We start from the raw sequence: 24,872 nt of genomic DNA, 5'->3' as shown, positions 1-24,872 counted from the left end.
CTCACCAAGGCTGCATTTACTTTAGGAAACTTTACTTTTTTTTAATAAATTGAAAGTTTAGGGGGGGAAAGGGATATATTTGAAAAAAACACTGAATGACAGTTTTGAATAAACTGGATATATTATACACTCAACGGCCACTTTATTAGGTACACATTACTAATACCGGGTCTAACCCCCTTTTGCCTTCAGAACTGTCTTAATCCTTCGTGGCATAGATTCAAGATTCCTTAGTGCTAATAATATTTCTCAGACATTTTGGCCCATATTGACATAATAGCATCAAACAATTGCTGCTGATTTGTCGGCTGCACATCCATGAGGCCAATCTTCCCAAAGAGTGCCAAGAAAATATCCCCTACATCATTACACCACCACCAGCCTAAACCATTGATACAAGGCAGGATGTATCGATGCTTTCATGTTGTTAATGCCAAATTCTGACCCTACCATCTGAATGTTGCAGAGATCATCATCGTGACTCATCAGACCAGGCAACATTTTTCCAATCTTCTCTTGTTCTATTTTCGTTTGCGAATTGTATCCTCAGTTTCCTGTTCTTAGCTGACAAATGTGGCACCCGGTGTGGTCTTCTGCTGCTGAAGCTTATCCGCCTCAAGGTTGGATGCATTGTGCATTCAGAGATGCTCTTCTGCATACCACGGTTGTATCGAGTCAGTGGTTATTTGAGTTACTGTTGCCTTTCTAACAGCTCAATCAGTCTGGCCATTCTCCTCTGACCTCTGGCATCAACCAGGCATTTGCGCCCACAGAACTGCCACTCACTGGATATTTTCTCTTTTTCAGATCATTCTCTGTAAACTCTCTGCAAGGGTTGTGTGTAAAAATCCCAGTATATCAGCAGTTTCTGAAATACTCAGCCCAGCCAGTCTGGCACCAACAACTATGCCACGTTCAAAGTCACTTGAATCACCTTTTTCCTCATTCTGATGCTCTATTTGAACTGCAGCAGATCATCTTGACCGTGGCTGCGTCCGAACCCGCATACTTCCATACTATACAGTACGCTAAAATCAGTATGCGAGCCGAGTAGTATGTCAGAATTCATAGAATTCGAAAATCAGTATGCGAGAAGTACCCGGATGACTTACTACTTCCGGCGAGATTCTGAAGTGTGCATTCCATGCATGCTGTGCTATCCCATGATGCCCCGCGAACGAATTCATGAATGGGAGTAAAGCGACGCAACTGACGCAGGTAGGTCACGTGACCAAAAAACCATAAAGCGGCCTGTGAGTGTACATTGTACTGGATAATCTTATCCCATTCACCTTATTACAAAAGAGCAGCAGTTCATTGTGCATTGTGACTAATCGGCCTCTAAACAGCAGTTGTCCACTACAGTACATATTAAACCTAAATCTAGTTTATTTCAATAAATAATGATGGCATTCTCCGTTTTAAATGACTAGACCGTCCTCCAAGCAGTCTTCTGTTCATCATAATTCATACATTTGCTCAGAGGTGTTATATAATACGTCTTTGGCGAGTTTGTAGAGACAGAGAATTATTCCGACTTATTTATGTGGCATGTAAGTAAGGCTTGCACAATCTAACATTTCATAAGCCACACACTGTGAAATGTGTGTGCAAAGAGGTCCATCTGCTAATGCCGTTATATGCAGTTTACACATGTAAATGTTCAGATGTTTGGACGGGCACACATGCTGAGTCTGTGTCTGCGTGTATGTGCTGTTGCCATACACTGCTAATTGTCAGCAATATAATCATCTGAACGAAGAGCCTTTTATTGAATTTTTTTATGTTGCGTCTTGTCATCATGCAGTCTGTTTGTCACTCACTCATTTTCTCACTCTGTTCTCTGCCTGTGTGTGTGTGTCAGTCATTGCTCCTGTAGCTGTTCTTTCTGCTCCAGTCCTGCAGTCGCCTTCTAATTGTCTACATTACCGTCATTAGTCATGTAATACCCCTGATATCCTGAGGTGCAAAGGAAAAGTTGCTTGATTGTGTGTGAATCTGTTAAAAGCTACATGTGTGTGTGAGTGTTTTGCCCCCTATATTGATTGTGTACTACTATTACCAGACAGACACAGTATGAAAACATCTGTGCAGACGTTGAGACTGCACTGTGTGTTTTATTGCTGTGGTCATTGTGTTTCTGCTGTGGTGTTTTTGAATTCTTGTGGTAATGTGAATTCTTTAGTTTTAGTGAATTCTTTTTAGGCTTGTGGAAGCTGGTTCATTCATACATGTACAGTCTATATATCCTGTATGATGGAGGGAATGGTCTGTTGTAGGTGCTCGAGCCCCCAGAGCGCTGGTAGATCAGAAATCATCTGTTATTAAGCACAGCCCTACTGTGAAGAGAGAGTCTCCGTCTCCTCAGGGCAGAGCCAACAACACCAGGTAATGACACTCGACATGTGCAACTTAAAGTAACTTTCTTTGCAATAATATACAGTTGAAGTCAAAATTATTCTGTGATTTTAGTTTTATTTGATTTAATTTGTCATTTTTTTATTTCCTAATATTTCACAAAATAATGTTTAACAAAGCAGGGATTTTTTACAGTATTTCCTATAGTATGTTTTCTTCTGGACAAAGTCTTATTTGTTTTATTTCAGCTAGAATAAAAGCAGTTTTTGTATTTTTAATAATTATTTTTTTTAAATAATATTAGTTATTATCGTCTTCTGAACAAAACATCTTTATACAAGGATTTGCCTATTTAACTTGCCTAACCAACCTACTTAAACCTTTAAATTGCACTTTAGGCTGAATACTAGTATGTTGATAAATATCCAGTAAAATATTATGTACTGTCATCATGGCAAATATAAAAGAAATCAGTTATTAGAAGTGAGTTATTAAGTCGGCGCAATAGCGTAGTGGTTAGCGCCGACATATGGTGCAGTAGCACGTCAGGGCGTCCCGAGTTAGAATCCCGGCTCGAGGACATTTCCCTACCCCACTCCACCTCTCTCTCTCTAACTTTGCTTTCTGTCTCAATACTGACCTATCTAATAAAGGCAAAAAGGCCAAAAGTAAATCTTTAAAAAAAAAAAAAAGAAGAAGTGAGTTATTAAAACTATTATGTTTAGAAATGTGTTGAAAAAAATAATTCTGACTTCATCTGTTCATTTGGTGTCAAGATACATTTTCTGCCAGTTTTCAATTTTGTCTCTTTGACATAGAAATGATTATAATATTATTAGTTGCATGGTTTGCTGCTCAAAATGTGACACACGTGTCTTTAACAGCATGTATTTATCATGGAAATCTTTAAAACTTAAAATAAATAAATATTGAATTATCTGATGTTTTACATATTTTCTTGAATATATAACGTTGGTTATTTAATATCAAAGAAAGTTATTTAATTCTTTCTTTTCAAAGAATCTTTCCTGGAGAAAATGACTATGTATTTTTGGTCCCACTTTATATAAGGTTTCCTTAATACCATGTACTTGCATCAAAAAAATAAATACAGTATACTTAATATGTTAGGGACAGGTTTGATGGTATGGGTAGGATAAGGTGTAAGGGATGGTCAGCAGCGTAATTAAAAATTTAATTACAGATATTTTTTACAGATGTAATTACATAAGCTTTTTAATCAATCAAAGTACAATGCAAAAAATGATTTACACAATAGGTACATTGTAACTAATGATAAATTTGACTGTAAGTACATATTAGTTAAGGTCATTAAATATAAAGTGGGGCTGTGTTTTTTTCTGTTTCTACTTTTTGTTGAGCTCTAATGAATGACAGTAAAGTGAGTATGCGGCTCTTTCTCCGTTAAACCTTTTATTTTCTGCTGTGCAGTGAGAACCAGCAGTTTCTAAAGGAGGTGGTCCAGAGTGTGCTGGAGGGGCAGGGTGTGGGCTGGCTCAACATGAAGAAGGTGCGTCGCCTGCTAGAGAATGAACAGCTGCGAGTCTTTGTGCTCAGCAAACTCAACCGTGCTGTCCAGTCAGAGGAGGACGCCCAGCAGGAAGTTATAAGAGATGTGGTGAGTTAGAAATGATAAGTCAATCAAGGGTTCATGTTGAGCTAAAGCAAACATCTTTTACTTCCTTTCATATTCATTTTGTGTCTTGTAGGAGATAAATAGAAAGGTCTACAAAGGCATGCTGGACATTTTGAAGTGCACGGTGTCCAGTTTGGAGCATTCATACACTAATGCTGGTCTAGGAGGCATGGCCAGTGTCTTCAGTCTCCTGGAAATAGCACGCACCCACTACCAAACAAAAGGTAACCTTCGTTCAAATGTCCAAACCAACATCTCTACCTACATCCAGAACAATATAATTATGCGTTCCAGCACAAAGAGTTTCTGCTTTCTAGAAGATTCTTTCTCCTCCTCTTCACAGCCATGTGGAGCTTGGTGTCAGTCACTCTATGATCTGTGTTCATAATCTTGGGTTTCAGCTTTTTATTTCCATACCTGTTTACAGAAATTATCAGCAACTTACCTTTAAATTTAATTTCCATCTTTTTGTCTCCATGTGCCTTTGCTATTTCCTCTTCTTTCTATTTGCCATGCTCTGTTTCCTTGGTGCCCACGTTTGGCTCACAGACCCAGAGAAGCGGAAACGGAGCCCCACTGAGGGGCTTAGCAGTCCAGGCAGTAAGGAGAGCCCATCGGGCCGAATGGAGAGCGCCAGGGCGGCAGGGGTGCTCCTGGTACCCCGTATCCAATTGCCGCCACCCTCCTCTGGGAAATCATCACGCCAGTTTGATACCCGGAGTCTGAACGAGGAGAATTTTATTGCCTCCATTGGTGTGTAAACTGCAGTCCCCATTGCATGTCCCCCCTTTTTCGCTGCTTGTTACGTTCCCTGAGGTTCTGGGGGCCATGTGTCCCTTAGGGCCGCATCCTCTATTTCATTAACTGTCTACATTGATTAAGTGCCGAAAATTAAGAATTCAGAAGGCTCAAGTGTTCCCTCATTCAAAAGTGAAGATTCTGGCATTGTATACTCATCCAAACCAGTATAACTTGAAGCAAGTTAGGTTATATTACCTTTTCCAGACTGAGGACTGGACTTTATTCTGCAAAATACTCACAGAATGAAAGTTAAGGGGTCCAAAACATCCATTGACATTTAATCGTATGGACAAAAAAATAACATTTAAGACAAAATGTCAACTTTTGTGATTAACAGAAGAAAGAAAGTCATACAAGCTTGGAACGACATGACAGAATATTTATTTTGGGGTAAACAATCCTTTTAAAATTTCAATTTTTTTCAAAAATTGCTGTTCTGTTGCCTTATGAGCCACCACATATTTTAATGGCATTGGTTGGTGTAGACACGTTACTGGAATATTGGGATGCATTTGAACCCAGTTTATGTAGACTCCTTCTGGAATGTTCAGCGTGTGTTTTTAAAATCCTGTTTGCCAGTCCTAAATCCCCTTAAATCCATTGGATGCATGTTAGTGAGAGACCTGCAGCTCTGTGTAGCCGAGAGTGAAATAGTGGGACGGTGAAGGTCTTGGACTGTGCCACTACTCTCTGTAAAAGGGTTCTGAGCTGTTCTCTCCCCTGTTAACAGTCCTATGATGAGCCCTAAAACTAACCAAAGACGACTCACTCCATTTAAAACGCCTTAAGTGACTTGTGGATTTACAGGTCACGGCTTCTGATTGGCGGTCATTTCTGGGTCTGTGCACAGGGGATTGTCCACCACCCCTCTTTCAAACCCCTACCCTCATGACCTTGCCTTGTCTGTCCTTCGGTAATAATGCACCTGCAATTCTACGGAATGTCTTTGAGACTGCATCCCCTGCTTTTGCCACACCTCATTTCACCCAGCAGCTGTGAGGCTGATTTGTCGTCTTCATCTCACGCCTTTTGCACCTCCCAGGCCGTCCACCCTCGCCTTGGAGAGCCACTGCCAATTATGGATGATCTGAATGGGGAAAGAAAACCTAGGCATGAGGCTGATTTTGTGTGAAATCCATCGTTTTGGCTCTTCAGGAACAGGGTTGCAGAGCTTAGGATGTTTTGTAATGGTACCTCACTAGCTTTAAATGATTGGATGGTTTTACATGACGCCAGATCCTTCATTTAGCTTGAATTATGGCTGTGTGAACATTGCAAAACATCCTTGTTTTGGAAATTGAGACTTTGCACTTGTTTGGTTTTATCATTTGTTGTTTTATTTTAATTATTATTCTTTTTCTCTACAAACAAGCTCATCCTCCATATCTGACAATTCAACCGGCTCTCTGACTCTCTCTCTGTCTTTCTCTCCTTGCTTGCAATGCATCTTGGGTAGAATTGTGGAGCAAGCACCAGGATAACAGAAAGCAAAAAGCTTTGGAAAAAGAACAGAGTAAGATCACTTCCCTAAGCACCCAATTAGACTTTCCTTTGCAGAACTTCAAAAGGACTCTGTCCTTCTACTTGCAACAGTCCTCTTCCCTTAAACCATATTCTATCATGGGTAGAAACTGAATCTGCCCCCAAATATACTATTTTTCAAAAAGCCCATTTAGACATGTGGCCCAAACCTTTTGTCTAGGATTTAACATATTAAGGAGCTGCGTTTATAGATGCAAAGTTTTACAATTTATATAAAGTAAATTTTGAGGAATAAAATAAGCCCTGTACACATACTGATGTACAGTAAGTCATATTGAATTCAAACCTGTATTTGGGCCAGTATTTCTAAGTGTGCAAATCCTGATTTTGATGGCTTGAGTACTTGACAGGTATTATTTTGGGGTACTTGGGGAGACAAAAACACAATAGCTTCATCTGAGCTTCGCATGTGCAATCACTTGTGAGATATGTGGAACGAACGTGGAACTTGTGGCATGGTTTTGGAACATTTCAATATGAAACCCATGTGAGTAAAGGGCATGTGTAAATGTCTGATCATATTGGATTTGTGTGAAAATGTTACAAAACCACAAGTGTTTCAAATGCCTTTCAAAAGTGTTCTGCTTGCTTCACATCTGATTTCATTTGTAGCTCATGTGGTTTTTCTGTAGGGTCTTCGAATTTCTTCCTTTCCTAGTGTATCACACCATAGCTATTTACATTAGATGTCTCCTACGCTGTTGGTGTCTATTAGAAGGAATGTGTCAATAGAGCTGCTATTTTAATACAGGGTAGCGTTCCTTTGAAATGAATGTGGGTCCAAGTTGCAGTGAAGGACTGGCCATCCAGAGCCATAGATATGTAAACATACATACAGTTGAAGTCTGAATTATTAGCCCCCCTGAATTATTAGCCCCCCTGTTTATTTTTCCCCCAATTTCTGTTTAACAGAGAGAAGATTTTTTTCAACACATTTCTAAACATAATAGTTTTAATAACTTATTTCTAATAACTGATTTATTTTATCTTTGCCATGATGACAGTAAATAATATTTGACTAGATATTTTTCAAGACACTTCTATACAGCTTAAAGTGACATTTAAAGGCTTAACTAGGTTAATTAGGTTAACTAGGCAGGTTAGGGTAATTAGGCAAGTTATTGTATAATGATGGTTTGTTCTGTAGACTATCGAAAAATATATAGCTTAAAGGGGCTAATAATTTTGCCCTTAAATTGGTTCATAAAATTTAAAAACTGATTTAATTCTAGCGAAATAAAACAAATAAGACTTTCTCCAGAAGTAAAAAATATTATCAGACGTACTGTGAAAATTTCCTTGTTCTGTTAAACATCATTTGGGAAACATTTAAAAAGGAAAAAAAAATCAAAGGGGGGCTAATAATTCTGACGTCAACTGTACATATATCTACGATTGGGAGTTTTCCCGGTGATCAGTACGCAAATATTTTTTAAATTACGAAAATTATAATTGTACATCACTTTTCGACATCGATAGATAAGTGACCGCACGGGCATTGCTGACAAAGAGCGTGTGTTTTGTGTGCATGGAAATGTATTATCCTCACTCCCTGTTAAATTTGATCTAATCCGTGTGCTGACACACACCCCCTCTCCTGCTTTCACTTCTAATTCTAACAGAGGGAGCGATTAGTTTGTGAATGAATCTACTTTATGAATGACTCGTTTGAACCATCGATATGCTTGCGTCTTAATGTGCATATCCACCTTGATGATCTAAATGGTATAACATTTGTAATATTCAATAATTTAAGTTGGAAAGTATGCACATTGAAGCACAGGCACTGCTATATTATCAGGCACTCTTATAAGTTACTTCAAAAACTAGCTGTTACTTCACTTAGCCGACAATAATAGTCCAGTCAAGTCAAGTTAAACTTTATTTATAGAGCACTTTAAAAACACAGAAGTGAGCCAAAGTGCTGTACAGAAAATGTACAACAAAATAAGCAGAATAGTCTATAAAATACATAAAACACATAATAAAATATGGCTGAACTACCTAAAAAGACACATAAATTAAAATAACCAGGTGTTAAGATCAGGTGAAAATGTCAAAAAACAAAAACAAATCAGTTTTAAAAGCAGACTTAGATGAGAACATAGAAGAGGCCTGTCTAATGGGCAGCGGCAAATCATTCCAAAGTCTGTGAAAGCGCGATCACCTCTAAGCTTATGCTTTGTTTTTGGAACAATCAGGAGAAGCTCATCAGCTGACCTGAGAGAACAAGTGGGCTTATAGGGGTGTATCAGCTCAGAGATATAAGGTGGGGCCAGACCATTTAGAGATTTAAAAACAAAGAAAAGAATTTTTAACTGTATTCTAAAATGAACTGACAAACCAATGAAGTGAAGCTAACACAGGGGAAATGTGATCAAAATTCCGAGTGCCAGTTAACAGGCGTGCTGCAGCATTTTGCACCATTTGCAAAGGGGCAATAGCTATCCTGCTACTCCCCACATACAGTGCATTACAGTAATCTAACTGAGTGGTCACAAATAAGCTAATTGTATTAATTGAAAAAAAGCTAGATTTAACTTTTAATGCAGGTTTCTGGCACCGCAGCGTCTTGTTGTCATATTTCATTTACATTGTTTGCTAATTTTATTTAACAAAACTAGCATAAGCCTAGAGTGAAGTGCAGGTTGGTGCCACTTTGCCTCGTGGTCAGTGCAGTAAGTGACTGTATTGTCTTCAATAACGTTACTTGTTTAGCACAACGAAATCTTACCTATGGTATGTAATGTCTTTATGCTTTGTTTTCTTTGTTTGCTCGTTACTACACTCATACGCAAGCCAAAGTCCAGCATCTTCAGATTGGCTTCAGTCTTGATCACTGCGATTGAATGACATTTGTCCTGGGAGCACTGTACAAATGTGGCGGCTCTATTGACGCATGTTCAGGATCTGCTAGTGTAAATATCTATGGTATCACACTATGAGAGTTTTTATCATTTAATTTTGTGATTTTTACAACGTTTTTGTCTCGTTTGAAGTACTGTAGCTTTTTAAAAGCAGTGCATTGCAAGACTCGTGTGCTAGAATGCATACCTGTTAATACGCCATTGCTTTTGTGGACTAGAAGTCAGGACTTTGTATATTGATGCCTTCCAATCAAAGCAATCAGAATGCAAGTTACCACCCAATGTACTCCTGTAACCAATGACAAAATCATCATTACTTCCTAGTTCTCAGGTACTCATGCCTATCTCTACTCTTGACTGTTTTCCTCTGTTTTTTTTTTCTTCTTTTTTCACTTTGGGTTTCTGCATTTATTTCATTTTTCATTGCTATCAGGTGGTTTAAATAAACGGAAATCAGGTGATTATCTTCTAGTAGTTATTTGCACAGTTATGTCTCAATGACTGAACACAGGCATGTGTTGTTTATTTTGGTTTTTGATTTTCGTCTACTTTATCTTACTACAATGCAAGTATGAGGAGTGAGATAACCACATATCGCTTGCTTTAGTCGAGTATTGAAAGTTTCAAAGACCACATGTGTCTCTAAAGAAAAAAAAACTGCTGTTAAATGTTTTGTTTTGCTGATGTATTTTAGTCCAAGCCTCTTTTTTTTTTAGTTATGCCTCAGTTATGATGGTGTAATCAGTTTTGACCAAGTTTGGTTTGCAATTGCATAATGGGTTTGTACTTTGAAGAAGCAGTGAGTGGTGCGTTAGTTGCAGCTGAAGCTTCCTCCTGTCCGATTGGTTGACTGTGTTTGCCTGCATGTGTGACTGCTTCTGTCTGTGTGTCTGTGATACCTAGTGCTATACTGTGAACTGATCTGGCCCACTGTCAGCTGATCTGCTTCTGTGAGTTTCCCCCAATTTGACTGCAAGCATTATGTTTCTTTCTGCCTGCCCTGCAGTCTAATGAGTGGCAGCCGGCTGAAATGACATTATTTCACTGGCTGAGATCGATGCAGTACAGAAATGGTTTCAGCTCGCTGTTAGTCATGTGACTCTCCCAGAAAGCGGTTCAGAGAGGTAATGAATGGAGGAGCTCATTGTGTGTTTTCTGCAGGAGCAGATGGAGTAAAACAACGTGTAGAAGGAGGAGACACTGAGGAGAAAAAATCACAGATCAGTGCAGACAGTGGCCTCAGTGTGACTTCTGGCTCACAGGTACAGTTGGTGTTCAAACCTGATATAACATACACGTAATATTAATCTATTATTTCACAACTGAATGCATAGAAATAGGTTCTAATACCTATGCTAGAAAACATCTATGCAGAACTCCATCTATGGCAGTGATGTGTGTTGCTTATTTTGTGCCTTGGAAAAGACAGCATGCTCCAAACACCAAACAAAGTTTTTTATTGTTTATGAACCACAATAATGGTTCATGAACTATTTGTGATCGTTGTCAGTAAAGCAGAAACATTTCAAATACTCATATCGAACATTAAAAAAAAATTTCTCTGCAGTTTTCTGCCAGGATTTTTATGCTTTAACATACTTTTAAATGTTTTATTATTATTATGTTGTTGTTTTTCCATCACTGGACCTGCTGAAGAAGAGTGATACCGATTCCCTGGCGAGCTCTGAACCTCCTGCTCTGACCAGAAGCACCAGTCAGGACTCAGAGGCCAGCACAGTGGTAGGGCACGGCCATTATAGAGAATATAACCACATTATAACTATAACAGGCTGATTCTCATAGCTGTCTCAAATATGTCTTTATTTCTATTTTGCATTCTAGTCATGTTTCTTACTTTCTGTTTGTGTTTCTGGATAGTTTGCTAAAAAAATTATGTCGTCGTTTAGTTGCCTTCTTTATGCTATAATCTTAATTATTTTCTTTGTTGTATTGACAACAAAATGAGATTTTATGAAGAACAGTCTCACTAACCATTATAATCAGACTAATATGATGCATACACTATTGCAAGATACTAGTATTCATCTTAAAGTGCTATTTAAAGGCCCAGTGAAGTGCTTTGAATGAAGAAGGTGGGACATAGTGTAGCTCCACCCTTGCTAGTGTAGCTCGACAGCCAATAGTGTTTTGTTTTTATCACAGCTCTGCCAGTGAGAGTAGTTGAGCTCAAGCACATCAACTGAAAAGCAAACCAGAAGTGTCAAATACTAGAGTATTTGATTGGTCAGAATATTTGATGAGAAACTGAAATATGAGGTGACGTGAAAAAAAACATTGATCCATTTAGGTGGAGGTGACTAACTGCAAGTTTTGGGTGTTTATATAAGTTTTATATCTTCTATTAATAATTTTTGTTACTGTTTTGTAGCACACTAGCTAATAGATTTTCTTAAAACGAACAATAATTTGACTAAGATAAAAAAAAAAATAAAAAAAAAATATTTCACAGGACCTTAAATGCTTAACTAGATTACTTAGATTAATTAGGCAAGTGAGGTTAAGTAAACAAGTCATTGGACAACCGTGGTTTATTCTGTAGCCAATTAGGAAAAATTTAAAATTATTTAAATAAACTAAGTTAAAAAATGTTTATTCCAGACAAACTAAAAGAAATAAAACTTTCTCCAGAAGAAAATATATTAAGAATTACTGTAAAAAATACCTTGCTCTGTTAAACATCACTTATTTGAAAAACCATTAGAACTTAACTATGTCTTTAACTATATTGTGTGTGTTTTTTATGCTGTGTGTGATTTTTTAATTTATTTATTTTTTTCACATTACAGTGATAATGACAGCAATGTATTGTTACAATTTCTGTTTCTGTATAAAACAATTTTGCTTTATATACTTTCTGCTTCACAGATCATGCAGATTTTAGCATTTCTGATTTTTGTTTTGTAGTGAAGTACCTATTTAATCAGTCACACAATTCCTCTTGTTTGCTGTACTGTTGCTGATCTCTGCTCTTGAATGTGTAGGTGAGTAACAGCTCAGGTGAGACGCTCGGTGCAGACAGTGACCTGAGCAGCACTGCTGGAGATGGCGTGACAGGAAGACACGCTCAGCATCTCAACCTGTCCCGTGGCACACTGTCTGACAGCGAGATTGAGACCAACCCTGCAACCAGCTCAGTGTTTGTGAGTATCTCTCCACCATCTGTATCCACAGGCTTCATTACTGCATCTTAACATCTTTCACTGTTTTTATACTACACGCATCATATAACACAACAATATTAAATTTAAAACACTCAAACATATTCTGTACAGGACTTTAGTAAATAATTGAAATATATCTATTTTATTTTAGTAATTGCTTATATAATTTTTAAAGCTGATAAAATTTGTTTAATTTCATTGTGACATTGATATTTTTGGGGTAACACTTTAGTTTATGTAACAATTCGCACCATTTACTACTGGATTATTTCCTGCCAATTATTAATATAGTAGAAGTTTATTAGCACTTATGAAGTAGGATCTTATTTTACATCCCTAATCCCACCCAATACCTAAACCCAGCTACTACCTTAATAACTATTAATAAGCAGCTTAGTTTTAGCTTTATGTCTTAGTGGTTGATGGTTTGTTAATAGTTTGAATTGTACATTAAAATAGTGTGACCATTTTTGGTGTGTTCCTTTAAATCATTCTACTTCAAATGTAAATATACAGTTTTTAGCCTACAGTTATATATCTCTCTCCAAAATGCGTTGATTTATGGGGATGTAAAGGCTTGTCAGAAAATGGCCATTGTTATATATGTATATTTTTAAATGTAAGATCTTGAGTTAACTGAAAGTGTCAGCGTCTCCTCGCTTCTTTGCGACTTGCAAGATGTTATGGTAAAAAGACTATATAAAGATATATAGATAAAATACAAAAAAATTAAAATAAACGGGGATTTCTCATGTCACATTTAAATTTAAGCTGATATCAGAACCATTTAAGTATTAAATTAATATTTAAAAGAATTAAATGACTTTATTTTATGCTTGATCGTGTAGGGCAAGACACACAAGCTGAAGCCAGGCATGAAGGAGCCTGTTGGTGTTAATAAAGCAGCACCTGCTCCACCTGTTGAGGATGTTAGCATGAGGATCTATCTGTGTGAGGGGCTGCTGGGTAAGAATATATCCTGCTTTTTAATCCTATCAGCTGTCCTCTCCTTTTATTCATTTTATTTTGTTCTTGCTTTCTTTTTTTCTTTTCTTCTTTCATGTCCATTCTTCTAACTGATTTAGTAATCAGCTTATTGTCAACTCAATAATGATTATTAACAATGTGGTGTTTTCAAAAATGGCCTCTGTTGGCTTTCCATTATTTTAATCTGCAAAATATGTAATAATGTCCTCACAGAGTAATCTTTTATAGCTGTCTTCTTTCTAATGATGGCATCAGATAATTCAGCATATCATTCTTGCGCACTACGGCCTTCAAAGTTCTCTGTTTATTTGCTCATTAACTCTAAATGTGTTCTTGTTTTAACCAGTGTTTGATGACATATTGGTTTGCGTATCTCTGACAGCTTAAAGCTTTGCTTCTAACACTCTCTTTCTAACACTTTCTATGCCTTCTGCTCTGCGGCTACCTCCTTTCCCCTCTTTCTCCTTTTTTTTCTTCCATTTAATGCCACAAAGGCCGGGATAAAAGCTCAGTTTGGGACCAGTTGGAGGATGCTGCAATGGAAACCTTTTCTCTGAGTATGGCTGAACTCTGACCTTTGACGTTTGGGATTTGTGTGTTTATTTATGGGAATGTGTAGTATTAGACTCTACACGCTATGCTATGATTGTGTATTTAAGTCTTAGAGGGAGCATGGAGATTGTGTTTCTGTTTTTTTCCCCCAAGAAATGTACTTATTTGATTTGATTATTGAGTATTTGATTATTTATTATTTGTGTTTGTGTGCATGGTACTGTTTGCATGAACTTATGGTCCATTTATGGTGTTATTATATTAAATATAATAAGTGAAGTAAAATAAAGAAACCAGATGGCTTTGATAAATCACTTTTACTTTCCAGTTCAGTGTGTTTGTGTGAAATCGAGTGGCGACAAAACTGTTTGAGAGAATGCGAATGCTGAAACAATAAGCAGATGTATGTAGGCGTGTGTTAATGCTGTGTTAAAATTAATTTCATAAGGTTTGATAGCACCTTTATTAAAGCATGCTGTGCAGTCGATTTTTATGGAAGCCTGTGCCATAAAAAAGGTAATTGCAACTTTATATCTCTGACTATTTTTTTTTTTTTACAGAAGAAACTGTAGGATTATAGTATAGGATTGTACATCAAATTCTAGTACAAAAGTCAGAAGTGCATCAAATAAGCTCAAATTTTTAGCAGGTTTCCATTTTGCTAATCTCAGAATTTTGAGATAGACCTATAGCAATACCTTTTTTGAGAGAATTGGTTGGAAAAATGTCTTGCAATTTCATGTTTATAGTCTATAAAGCTCAATTGCAAGATGTAAAATAACAGTTCTAAGAAGTCTGAATTGTAAATTTATAGCAGGAAAGAAAGTTAGAACTGAAAGATGAAAATTTGTATTACCTTTTTTATTTCATGGCTGAAACAAGTTTCCATAGCATTTGGGTGCTTGAGGTTTCTTTGTTAATTCATTTTATAAAGGGTGTTTACTGTAATCCTCGACATATTGTCATTGTCTATTCTGGCATGTTGAAATAAAGTGCCGTTTTCCTCAAGTAAAGAGTGTAAATGTGTGTATGTGTAGGTAAGGAGCGCTCGACTCTGTGGGATCAGATGCAGTTTTGGGAGGACGCCTTCCTGGATGCCGTAATGCTGGAACGGGAAGGAATGGGAATGGATCAGGGACCGCAAGAAATGATTGACAGGTTTGTGTGTGTGTGTTTTATAAGTGCCTACAGGAATGTTCATGCCGCAACGAAAGCAACAAATAACCACGAAATGGAAAAGCCCAACATGAAATTGATCATTCATAATTGTCTGCTTTCAAAAGTTTGCATACCTTGATGATAGCGTACTAAGCGTATTACAGAGTTCATACATACAAATTACAGCCTTCTGACAATGTTGAGATATTTTCCATATGTTCTGTTCTTCAGGAAAGTAGTGGAGTGGTTTGAATTAGCCTTGAGCTATAAGCTTTTTGGTCATGCTAGGATTTAGATGTAAACTGTGATGCTCTGTTTTGATTAGTCTGTCCAAATACGACAGTGCTGTTTTATTTTCTCTCAGGTATCTTTCTCTGGGAGATCATGACCGCAAGAGACTAGAGGATGATGAGGACAGACTGCTGGCCACGCTTCTGCACAATATGATTGCTTACATGCTTATGATGAAGGTATCAACAAGCACTCAGTTTCATTTCTTCACATATGTTTAAATAAATATTGAGATTTTTATATGAACTACCATTTTGAAGTCTGGGGTCAGCATTGATTTGATCAGAAGTTTCAGGGCATTTTGGATGTTTTTGAAATTATTCCTACACTCACGGTCAATTTATTAGGTACACCTTACTATTACCGGCTTGGACCCCCTTTTGCCTTTAGAACTGCCTTAATCCTTCCTGGCATAGATTCAACAAGGTACTGTAAATATTCCTAAGATATTTTGGCATCACGCAGTTGCTGCAGATTTGTCGACTGCACATCCATGATGCAAATCTCCCGTTCCACCACATCCCAAAGGGGCTCTATTGGATTGAGTTCTGGTGACTGTGGAGGCCATTTGAGTACAGTGATGGTGTGTTATCCTGCTGGAAGTAGCCAGAAGATAGGTACGCTGTGGTAATAAAGGGATGGAAATGGTCAGAAACAATACTCGGGTAGGCTGTGGCATTGACACGATGCTCAATTGGTACTAATGGGCCCAAAGTGTGCCAAGAAAATATCCGCAACACCATTACACCACCACCAGCTTGAATTATTGATACAAGGCAGGTTGGATCCATTATTTTATTTCATTGACACCAAAATCTGACCCTACCATCTGATTTTTGCAGCAGAAATAGACTCATCAGACCAGGCAACGTTTTTCCAATCTTCTATTGTCCAATTTTGGTGAGCCTGCATGAATTGTAGCCTCAGTTTCCCGTTCTTAGCTGACAGGAGTGGCACCCGGTGTTGTTTTTTGCTGTTCTAGCCCATCCACCTCAAGGTTCGAAGTGTTGTGCGTTCAGAGGTGATCTTCTGCATACCTCAGTTGTATCGAGTAAGTGGTTATTTGAGTTACAGTTGCCTTTCTATTAGCTTGAACCAGTCTGGCCATTCTCCTCTGACCTCTGGCATCAACAAGGCATTAGCCTCCACAGAACTGCCACTCACTGGATATTTTCTCTTTTTCAGACCATCTCTGTTAACCCTAGAGATGGTTGTGGGTAAAATTCCCTGTAGATTAGCAGTTTCTGAAATACTCAGACCAGCCTGTCTGGCACCAACAACCATGCCACGTTCAAAGTCACTTAAATCACCTTTCCTCCAAATTCTGATGCTCTATTTGCATCAGAATTCGAACAGCAGCAGATCATCTTGACCATGTCTTCATGCCTAAATGCATTGAGTTGTGACCATGTGATTGGTTGATTAGAAATTTGCGTTGACGAGCAGTTGGACAGGTGTACCTAATAAAGTGGCCGGTTTGTGTATATCAAGCAAATGCTGTTTATTTGAACTATTTCAACATTGGTAATAACATTAAATGTTTTTGAACAGATTTCTTTCTCAGTAATGAGTTGCATTGTAAAATGTATTTAAACAGTAATTTGAAAAATGAATTTTTAATGTAGCATTGGGTAGCATAAGAGATTTTTACTTTTTATAATTGAATTGAATTTTATTTTATTTTATTTGAATTTAATAATAATAATAATAATAATAATAATAATAATGTTTCTTTTGGAACTAAATACTGGAGTAATGATGAAAAAAAAATGTTTTTATTGCAGATATTAAAATAATACTAATATTTGATTTCACAACTACTGTTGAAGTGATGAATTTAAACACATTAAAACACATTTTACTGACCCGAAACTTTTAAATATTGAAACTGTTCAATATAATTCAGGAAAATGTAACTATAACTGTTACCATTTTTATGTAGGTCAGTAAAAACGACATCAGGAAGAAAGTACGGCGTCTTATGGGCAAATCCCACATTGGTCTAACTCACAGTCAGGAGATCAATGAAGTCCTGGATCGCCTCGCACATTTAGTAAGAACTTAATAAAGAAGTAGTCAAACCCATTCTGATGAAATAATGAGTGTTTGACAGATCCATGTGGCTTGTTTCAGAGCGGTCGAGAGCTTTCCATCAGGCCGAGTGGCAGCAGGCATATTAAAAAGCAGACTTTTGTTGTGCATGCTGGGACGGATACAACTGGTGACATATTCTTCATGGAGGTACGAGTTTTGCATCTCGTTTTGAATGTTATGAATAAAACATATTGTAACTCAGGATTGATTCTCGTTTCTTGTTTGTGTTTAGGTGTGTGATGACTGCATCGTCTTGCGCAGTAATATCGGCACAGTCTATGAGCGCTGGTGGTATGAAAAGCTCATTAATATGACTTACTGTCCCAAAACTAAAGTGTTGTGTCTGTGGAGGAGAAACGGCCAGGAGACGCAGCTTAACAAGTTTTACACTAAGAAGGTAAGATGCAGTCATAATTTAGTACAAATGTACACTGAGGATACTGGAACAATATATTAACTGAGACTTTGACGTAATAATCAGTTACTGTACTTAATTGTCTCTTGCATTGTGTTTTTGTGTGTGTGAAGTGTCGGGAATTGTACTACTGTGTTAAAGACAGCATGGAGCGTGCTGCTGCTCGACAACAAAGCATCAAACCAGGTAAATTGTAGGTCTTTGAATGCTTTCAGATAGGCTGGGAGATTAATCAAAGGTCTAGTAAACCTCCAGTGTGTTTAGATGGAGCAGAGCTTACTACACTTACACAGAGCCGTAGTACACTGATAAGCGACACAAAAATACGCCACGCTATTTAATCGAACGATGACGACATCAAGATAACCATTATGTGATAATGACAGATGTTTGCGTCACTTCTTAATGAACTATGGCTGCGTCCGAAATCGCCTACTACTCAGTAGGTATTCCATTTAAATTTAAATGAACTACTCGGTCATTAGAAAAGGTCATTCTATACAGTATGAATGTCAGTAGGATGAATGGAACTTGGATGTACTACATCTGCCATTTTGTCATGATCACGTGACCTACCCACGTCAGTTGCATTGCTTCACTACCATTCATGAATTCTTATGTGTGGCATAGCGTCCATCCGAGTGTTTGAAATAAATCATTATGTTAAATGATTTCATAAACATGATTATTAGTCATCCTGAATCGATAAAAGCAGTTCAAACTTCTGTTTGTAATGCAATGCATTGGGGATTTCAGTTGTTGCTAGATCAGATATGGATGCGGCCGGAAGTTAAAGAGAATTATTGATACTATTTATTACATTTCACATTTATTATATTTTATTAACGTCTATCCCCACTCCAACCCTAAACCCAACCGTCACAGTAATGTAAAAACAGTAGTTGTACCGGCTATTATTTATGCTATCTATTAAATTACCCAATAAATTGTATTTTTTTAATGCCTACCCCCACCCCAACCTTAAACCCAACCATTACAGTACTGTAAAAATATTAATTATTGTTATAAAGTGTCATAAAAAAATGCAGCTATATTATTCGGCCGGCCGCGTATCCGATCTAGACTTTACCAGGGATTTCCTGGGTTTCTTCTTTGTGGGTGTTTGGAGTTTTAGCACAAGAGCGCCCTCTGGCCTTTGGTGGAGATTTACTGCTGATCACACCAGGCTTCCCTGACAAGATGTGCATGACAATTGCAGATTTGCTCATTGCGTTTATGTTTTCATTTTCGATTAATTATCCTGCCCTACTTTCAAATATTTGGAGTTTTAGAATTTTTGGGTTGTATGTGTGTCTATAATTTCCATAAACAAAATTAATCTCACCCAAACTATTGAATTGTATGGCTTAAATTTAGATAAACTAGACCACATTTATCAATAATGACAATATTAAAAGTAATGTAACTTACCTGAATTTGCCCTTTTTGGTATTTTGTGTTGGCCAAAGTAGTCTCTGGAGGTGGCATTGGCACAATACTTGCCATTCACAACCCCAAATAGTTTGATGGAACCAAAAAAATAAGCAGCTTATGAAGGTTAAAGGGTTAGTTCACACAAAGCTGAAAATATGATCATCATTTACTCACCGTTCACTTGTCACAAACCTGTTTGAGTTCTTTTTTTCTTCAGAAAAGATATTTTGAGGAATTTTGTAGACCGGTAGCCATTGATTTCCATAATATTTAGTTTTTTTCTGCTATGGATGTCAGTGGTTACTGGTTTCCAACATTTTACCAAAATACCTTTTGTGTTCAACAGAACAAAAAAAACTCATAAAGGTTTGTAAGTACTTGAAGGTGAGTAAATTATCATTTTGGGTATCCCTTAAAAATGTTTAATTGACAAAATTATTGGCATAAAAGGCAAAAATAAACATTTACATTTGCAATGCAGATGCAGACAAAAGGTATACATTGACTACAATAAAGTTAAGAGTGATTAATATTTAATTGACTGCCATTTGTTTTTTAGGCTTTGGGTTGTTTTCGTCTAAAAGCATGTTTCCTTGCGTTATCACAAATGAAACCACTGAAATGTGGAGCGCATACAAGTTTTACCTTCGCCAAAATCAACAACATAATATTCTTCAAAAAATGACATCAACATGATATCAATATGTTTGAATAAAGGATAAAGTACGATTTTTCCTTGGCTGGGCAACAATTTGGCAACTACTCTACTATAATAATTTTCTCACTGAAATAAACGTTTTTCCAAAACAAGTTCTCTCCTTCCCATGTGCAGGTCCAGAGCTTGGAGGCGAGTTTCCAGTTCAGGACATGAAGACAGGGGAGGGTGGTCTCCTCCAGGTCACACTGGAAGGCATCAACCTCAAATTTATGCACAGCCAGGTAGGAGGTGTTGCTTTTCTCATAGCCATGACAAAGTGCTTGCCAAATTCAACACCACCATTCCTGTCATTCTCAATTCATCCAATCCCCTGTTTCTCTTTTCTGCCACTTCTCGTTTGTATTCATCTCACCATCTCTCCATGTCTCCTTTCCTTCCTCTTACTATTTCTTTCTACCCGTGCCTTAACTTCCTCTGAGAATTTTTTGGAACATTTAACAAAGTAATAAGAAGCTAACCTAAGAATTAAAAGCATAATCAGAGTTAAAATGAATATTTAGATTTAAAGCTGACTTAATCTGTTGTTTCTAAAGAATCTCTGAGAGGAATAGCTGTTTTCTTTTTTTCATTGTTGTTGTTGTTGTCGTTGTCGTTTGGCTTTATTTGCTGGATGTTTATTTTTTGGGTTGCATAATCACAAGCAGAGATTTACTTTTTCAAATGTCAGAACATTCCACCCGCTGTGTGTGTTAGTATGATGTGTTAATGGTCACGGCGCCCAGCTCTGGTCCTTACGGTTTGTGAGTGTTGGTGTGATGTCGGTTTATTGTGGTGTGCCAGAGGTAAGATGTAGAACCTTGTGCAAAACATACTCAAAGCAGTACAAATTACATTGTTGGGGAGAGTTAAAGGATATTTTTCTCATTCAGAACGATGTTAGTGTGCTTTAATGATAAAAAAATAATCAAAATGCTGTTAATTTACTTACCTTCAGGCCATTTAATGTGTAGGTGATTTTGTTTTTCAGTAGAGTTTAGATATGTGCTCAAATGTACTGATAGCATTGACTTGCATTTTAAAAAATCACCAATGACATCACTCTCAGCTTAAAATCTTCTTCATTGCATCTTATTACAACTTAGCTGGTCTGGGGGAAATAAATTAGCAGCAACTTTTATTTTGGGCGTGAACTATCCTTATAATCAAGTCTAATTAAATAGGCTTTAAATGAGGTCTAATAGGACATAATGAGGTAATGGTTCTAATATAAGCTACTTTACATAATTAAGTCAGTTTTTGTTCTGCTTTTGTGTTATTTATTTATTTATTTATTTATTAGTTTTGGGTTATTGGATTAATTTGCTGTTTAAAAAGCTGAAATGTAAAGACATTTCAGAGAGTAGGGAACTGTGCACACAAAACAGATTGTGTTCCTTTGAACTGAAAATGTCCCATTAGAAGGGCTTCTACAAGGATAAAAGCATTAGTTACACTATATACTGTACTATTATTAACAGTACTTCTAGTAGCACTGATTTTATAGAAGAGACTTAAACAGGCCATTTATTTTTTGTTCAAACTCACCTTTCATCTTAGCTCATGGTATTCTCGTGTTCTAATAACCTAAAAATAGTTTTTTTTTAAACATTTACACCTGTCCTGATTTTCTAATCCTTACAGTATCTCATTCCAAATCTGTATGGAGCATGAAAGAAGATATTTTGAAAAATGTTGTCGCTTCCCATTGATTTCCAATGCATTTTTATCCATACAATGGAAGTCAACATGAACCAAATGTTGTTTTGCAGAATAAAAGACTTCACACAGGTTTGGAAAGACATTTTGTGTGCGCGTGCGTGCGTGCGTGCGTGTGTGAGAGTGTGAGTGAACCCTGAATTTTCAAATTTGAAGCCATTAAAATATCATTATATGCGTTTCAAACATCAAAACATACATTTTCTGTATACAATAGAATGTGTCCTGTTTAAAATTATGAGCAAAATATTGTAAAAATCCTACATTTTTACCATGATTTGCAGAAGTAAACAATTAACAGTAGTTTACAAAAATGAAATCTTATCAGGCATATTTATAAAAACATTTGAGGACATTGAAAGTCTGTTTAATTCTAATTTTATAACAATATAAATTTAGCAGTTTACTTTAAATGTTTACTTAAATCAATACATTTTACCCATTTGACCTCAAGATGTTTTTCAATCATATAAAATATATATTTAGTGTTTTAGTATTTAAATTTTAGTTCCTAAAATATGACTTATTTTTTACATATTTGAAGAAATACATGTATGTTTCATATGTACTCTCATTATTTCATCCATATTTTGACTTTATTTTCAGAAAAAGTTATTTGAAACATTTAAGCAGTCACATTTACTTGCATTTAATATGCTTGTAAAATCACCTTTGTACATTTTTATTCAGTGTGGACAGTAAAAAGTGACTGCTCATCCTAGACCTATAAACAGGTCTCAATATATTATAGGTGCCTTTCTAGGGTCATTAGTTGATTACCTGAATGCCAAATGGAGGTCAGCGTTGTTGAAATGTGCAGCTCATCCACGTAGTGTAGCTGTGTGTGTTGTAATTGTTTGGCTGTAGGCATGTGTGAGGGAGCTGGTCTTCATTGCTGGTGGAGGAGGCATGGAGGGGTAATGGGGTGGGAACAACATCGGGACTTCAAAACTAACATAACCATAATGGCAGACATTAGCAGTTAATGCAACAAAGCCTTTGTTCTTTCTGGAAGGAATCAGCGGTTGGAGTTTTAATACCGTAAGGGTGGGCTCGTAGCACCAGAGGGTGTTTTGTGCTCTTTTTGTCCAATAATAATCCAAACCGTTTCTCTCCCATGCTCTCTCCCCCTGCAAGGAGCGGAAGGTACACACAACCTCTGCAGTCTTTGCTTTTTAGCGTACCATTTTCATTTACTTTCTCCTTTCTTTTTCCTTGTTCTGTAGCTTTTCTGGCAGATGTCACTCTTGTGTGATTTTTATTTCCATCTAATGTCTTTTGTATTATTTTCTCTCTCTCTCTCTTTGGTTCTGTTTTGTGTCTGTATTTTTTTCTTCTGATAATGGAATTTTCCATGGATGTCTTTGCATGGGCCCTTATTTCAGCACATCAGAGGATCAATGCCATGATTTCGTTCCCACTTTTCAGTGCAAATGGTAACAGCTGCGGATTCATGTTAGTGTTGCAGAAACACATCTGTTATACAAGTCTCCAGTGCCTCAAGAAGACGTCATATCGAGAACCGTAAAATTAAGAATTTTCCTAAAAGCAAGGCTCGCTTTTATGACTTGGGGTGTTGACTTGTTGATTAATTTTGTACCCCCCCACCCCCACCCCCACCCCAATTTAAAAATAGGAATATCTGGGGTTATTTTTACTCTTAAGAATATGAGGGTCTGTAATGTGTTGCACATTCTTTCATGAAACTTTCATGGTTCTCCATTTGCGTCACCGGCCCATGTAATCCTGTCAACATGGAAACTTCTCTTTCCGTGCAGTCATTTTTTATTTATTTATGTTTTTAGTTCTGATAGCTTTTCAACAGCTTGCTTTTCTTGTTCTTTCTTCGTTTTCTCCCTAGTTTACAGTTACTAACTGTCCAGATTCTCATCTCTTCAAAAAAAAAAAATACTTTTTTGTTTCTTTCCCACAAGTGTGTGATTGAGTTGGTAACAGTGTGTCCTGTTGTTTTTTTGTTTGTTTTTGTTTGTTTTTAGGTTTTCATAGAGCTGAGTCACATTAAAAAGTGCAATACAGTGAAAGGAGTCTTTGTCCTGGAGGAGTTTGGTAATTACCCCCATTTTGATTCTAGGCCTGTACGCGACACAGCAGTAACTCAGTCACATGCAGAGCAAAGCAGAGGAGTTAACCATGTTCAGCAATCTTTGATGTGCTCATTTCAATAATGTATGAGCTTCAGGAGCAGGACACAAATCTGGCAGCTGCACTATCAATGCAGTATAAGGATGGGATGTCTTTACAATGTAGATCCTAAAAATAGCCTATTAGGGCTCAGTTTGAGGGCATATTAGGGCATATTTTTTATCGGGTGTTGATTGTCAGTCATGAAAATATATAAATGTACATGTAACTACATATAGGGATGCACACAATACCAGAACCTTATCTGTAAGCGACCAGTGATTTTCAATTTACAACAGTCAACATTGTAGACTTAATTGTGCATGCTGGTTTTCTCCACCTTTGTCTTTGCCATCAGCTAACGCTCACTCCTTATTCATATTTAAGAACTCGATGTGGTTTTAGAAACCTAATAACTTTATTGAGTACTATAAATTATCGTTTGAATTTATATTTGCATACTCTACATAATAATAGTAGTTCTGATGGTGGAAAAGATTGTCAGATTTGAGAACAGTTCAAATTCGCAAGTCAAATCAGCTTAGTTTTAGATTGCGGTTGTTTTCTCAGATGCATCATTTAGAAAAGAAAACACTTTCTTTAATTTAAGAATACAGCTATGACCCTCGCATAGTGTTTACAATTGGATTTGGACTGTTTTAGATTCAGTGCAAATCATCATAAACCACATAATGAAAATCTTACAAAAGTAAACAATTAACATTAATAATTGTCATTAAATAAATAAATAAGAGATTGTGGTTATTTTAAGTGTATTTAAAGGCTATTTTCGAACACTCTTGCACCACCAAACAAAGTCAGCATTATTTATTTTTGTCAAAATCTGCACATGCATAAACTGATAAAAAACATATGCCATCGATGCACGTTCAATGACTTGAAATAAAAGCAACCTAGCAAATTCATGGATGTAAATCAAAAAATGTGCTTCTTTCTTAAAGGGGTTCACCCAAAAATA

At 36.9% G+C, this 24,872-nt stretch overlaps 1 protein-coding gene across 39 annotated transcripts in view; it reads left to right on the top strand.

The window, feature by feature from the left end:
• madd (MAP-kinase activating death domain) overlaps positions 1–24,872 on the top strand; it is a 93,206-nt gene that overhangs the window by 62,577 nt on the left and 5,757 nt on the right. For 6 of the 39 annotated variants that reach the window (XM_056461704.1, XM_056461707.1, XM_056461701.1 and 3 more), the window contains 19 exons: positions 2,280–2,388; positions 3,811–3,997; positions 4,089–4,239; positions 4,565–4,768; positions 6,273–6,329; positions 9,659–9,682; positions 10,387–10,487; positions 10,882–10,965; positions 12,228–12,386; positions 13,256–13,373; positions 13,889–13,951; positions 14,984–15,104; positions 15,469–15,574; positions 17,338–17,448; positions 17,529–17,636; positions 17,722–17,886; positions 18,018–18,090; positions 20,171–20,277; positions 23,749–23,818. In XM_056461704.1, coding sequence (XP_056317679.1) covers positions 2,280–2,388; positions 3,811–3,997; positions 4,089–4,239; positions 4,565–4,768; positions 6,273–6,329; positions 9,659–9,682; positions 10,387–10,487; positions 10,882–10,965; positions 12,228–12,386; positions 13,256–13,373; positions 13,889–13,951; positions 14,984–15,104; positions 15,469–15,574; positions 17,338–17,448; positions 17,529–17,636; positions 17,722–17,886; positions 18,018–18,090; positions 20,171–20,277; positions 23,749–23,818 — 2,118 coding nt within the window. The other 33 variants (XM_056461713.1, XM_056461709.1, XM_056461711.1 and 30 more) reach the window with 13 other exon arrangements.

Source organism: Danio aesculapii, chromosome 7 (genome assembly GCF_903798145.1).
Source record: "Danio aesculapii chromosome 7, fDanAes4.1, whole genome shotgun sequence".
Taxonomy (NCBI): Eukaryota; Metazoa; Chordata; class Actinopteri; order Cypriniformes; family Danionidae; genus Danio; species Danio aesculapii.
This window is presented reverse-complemented; position numbering and strand designations above follow the sequence as displayed.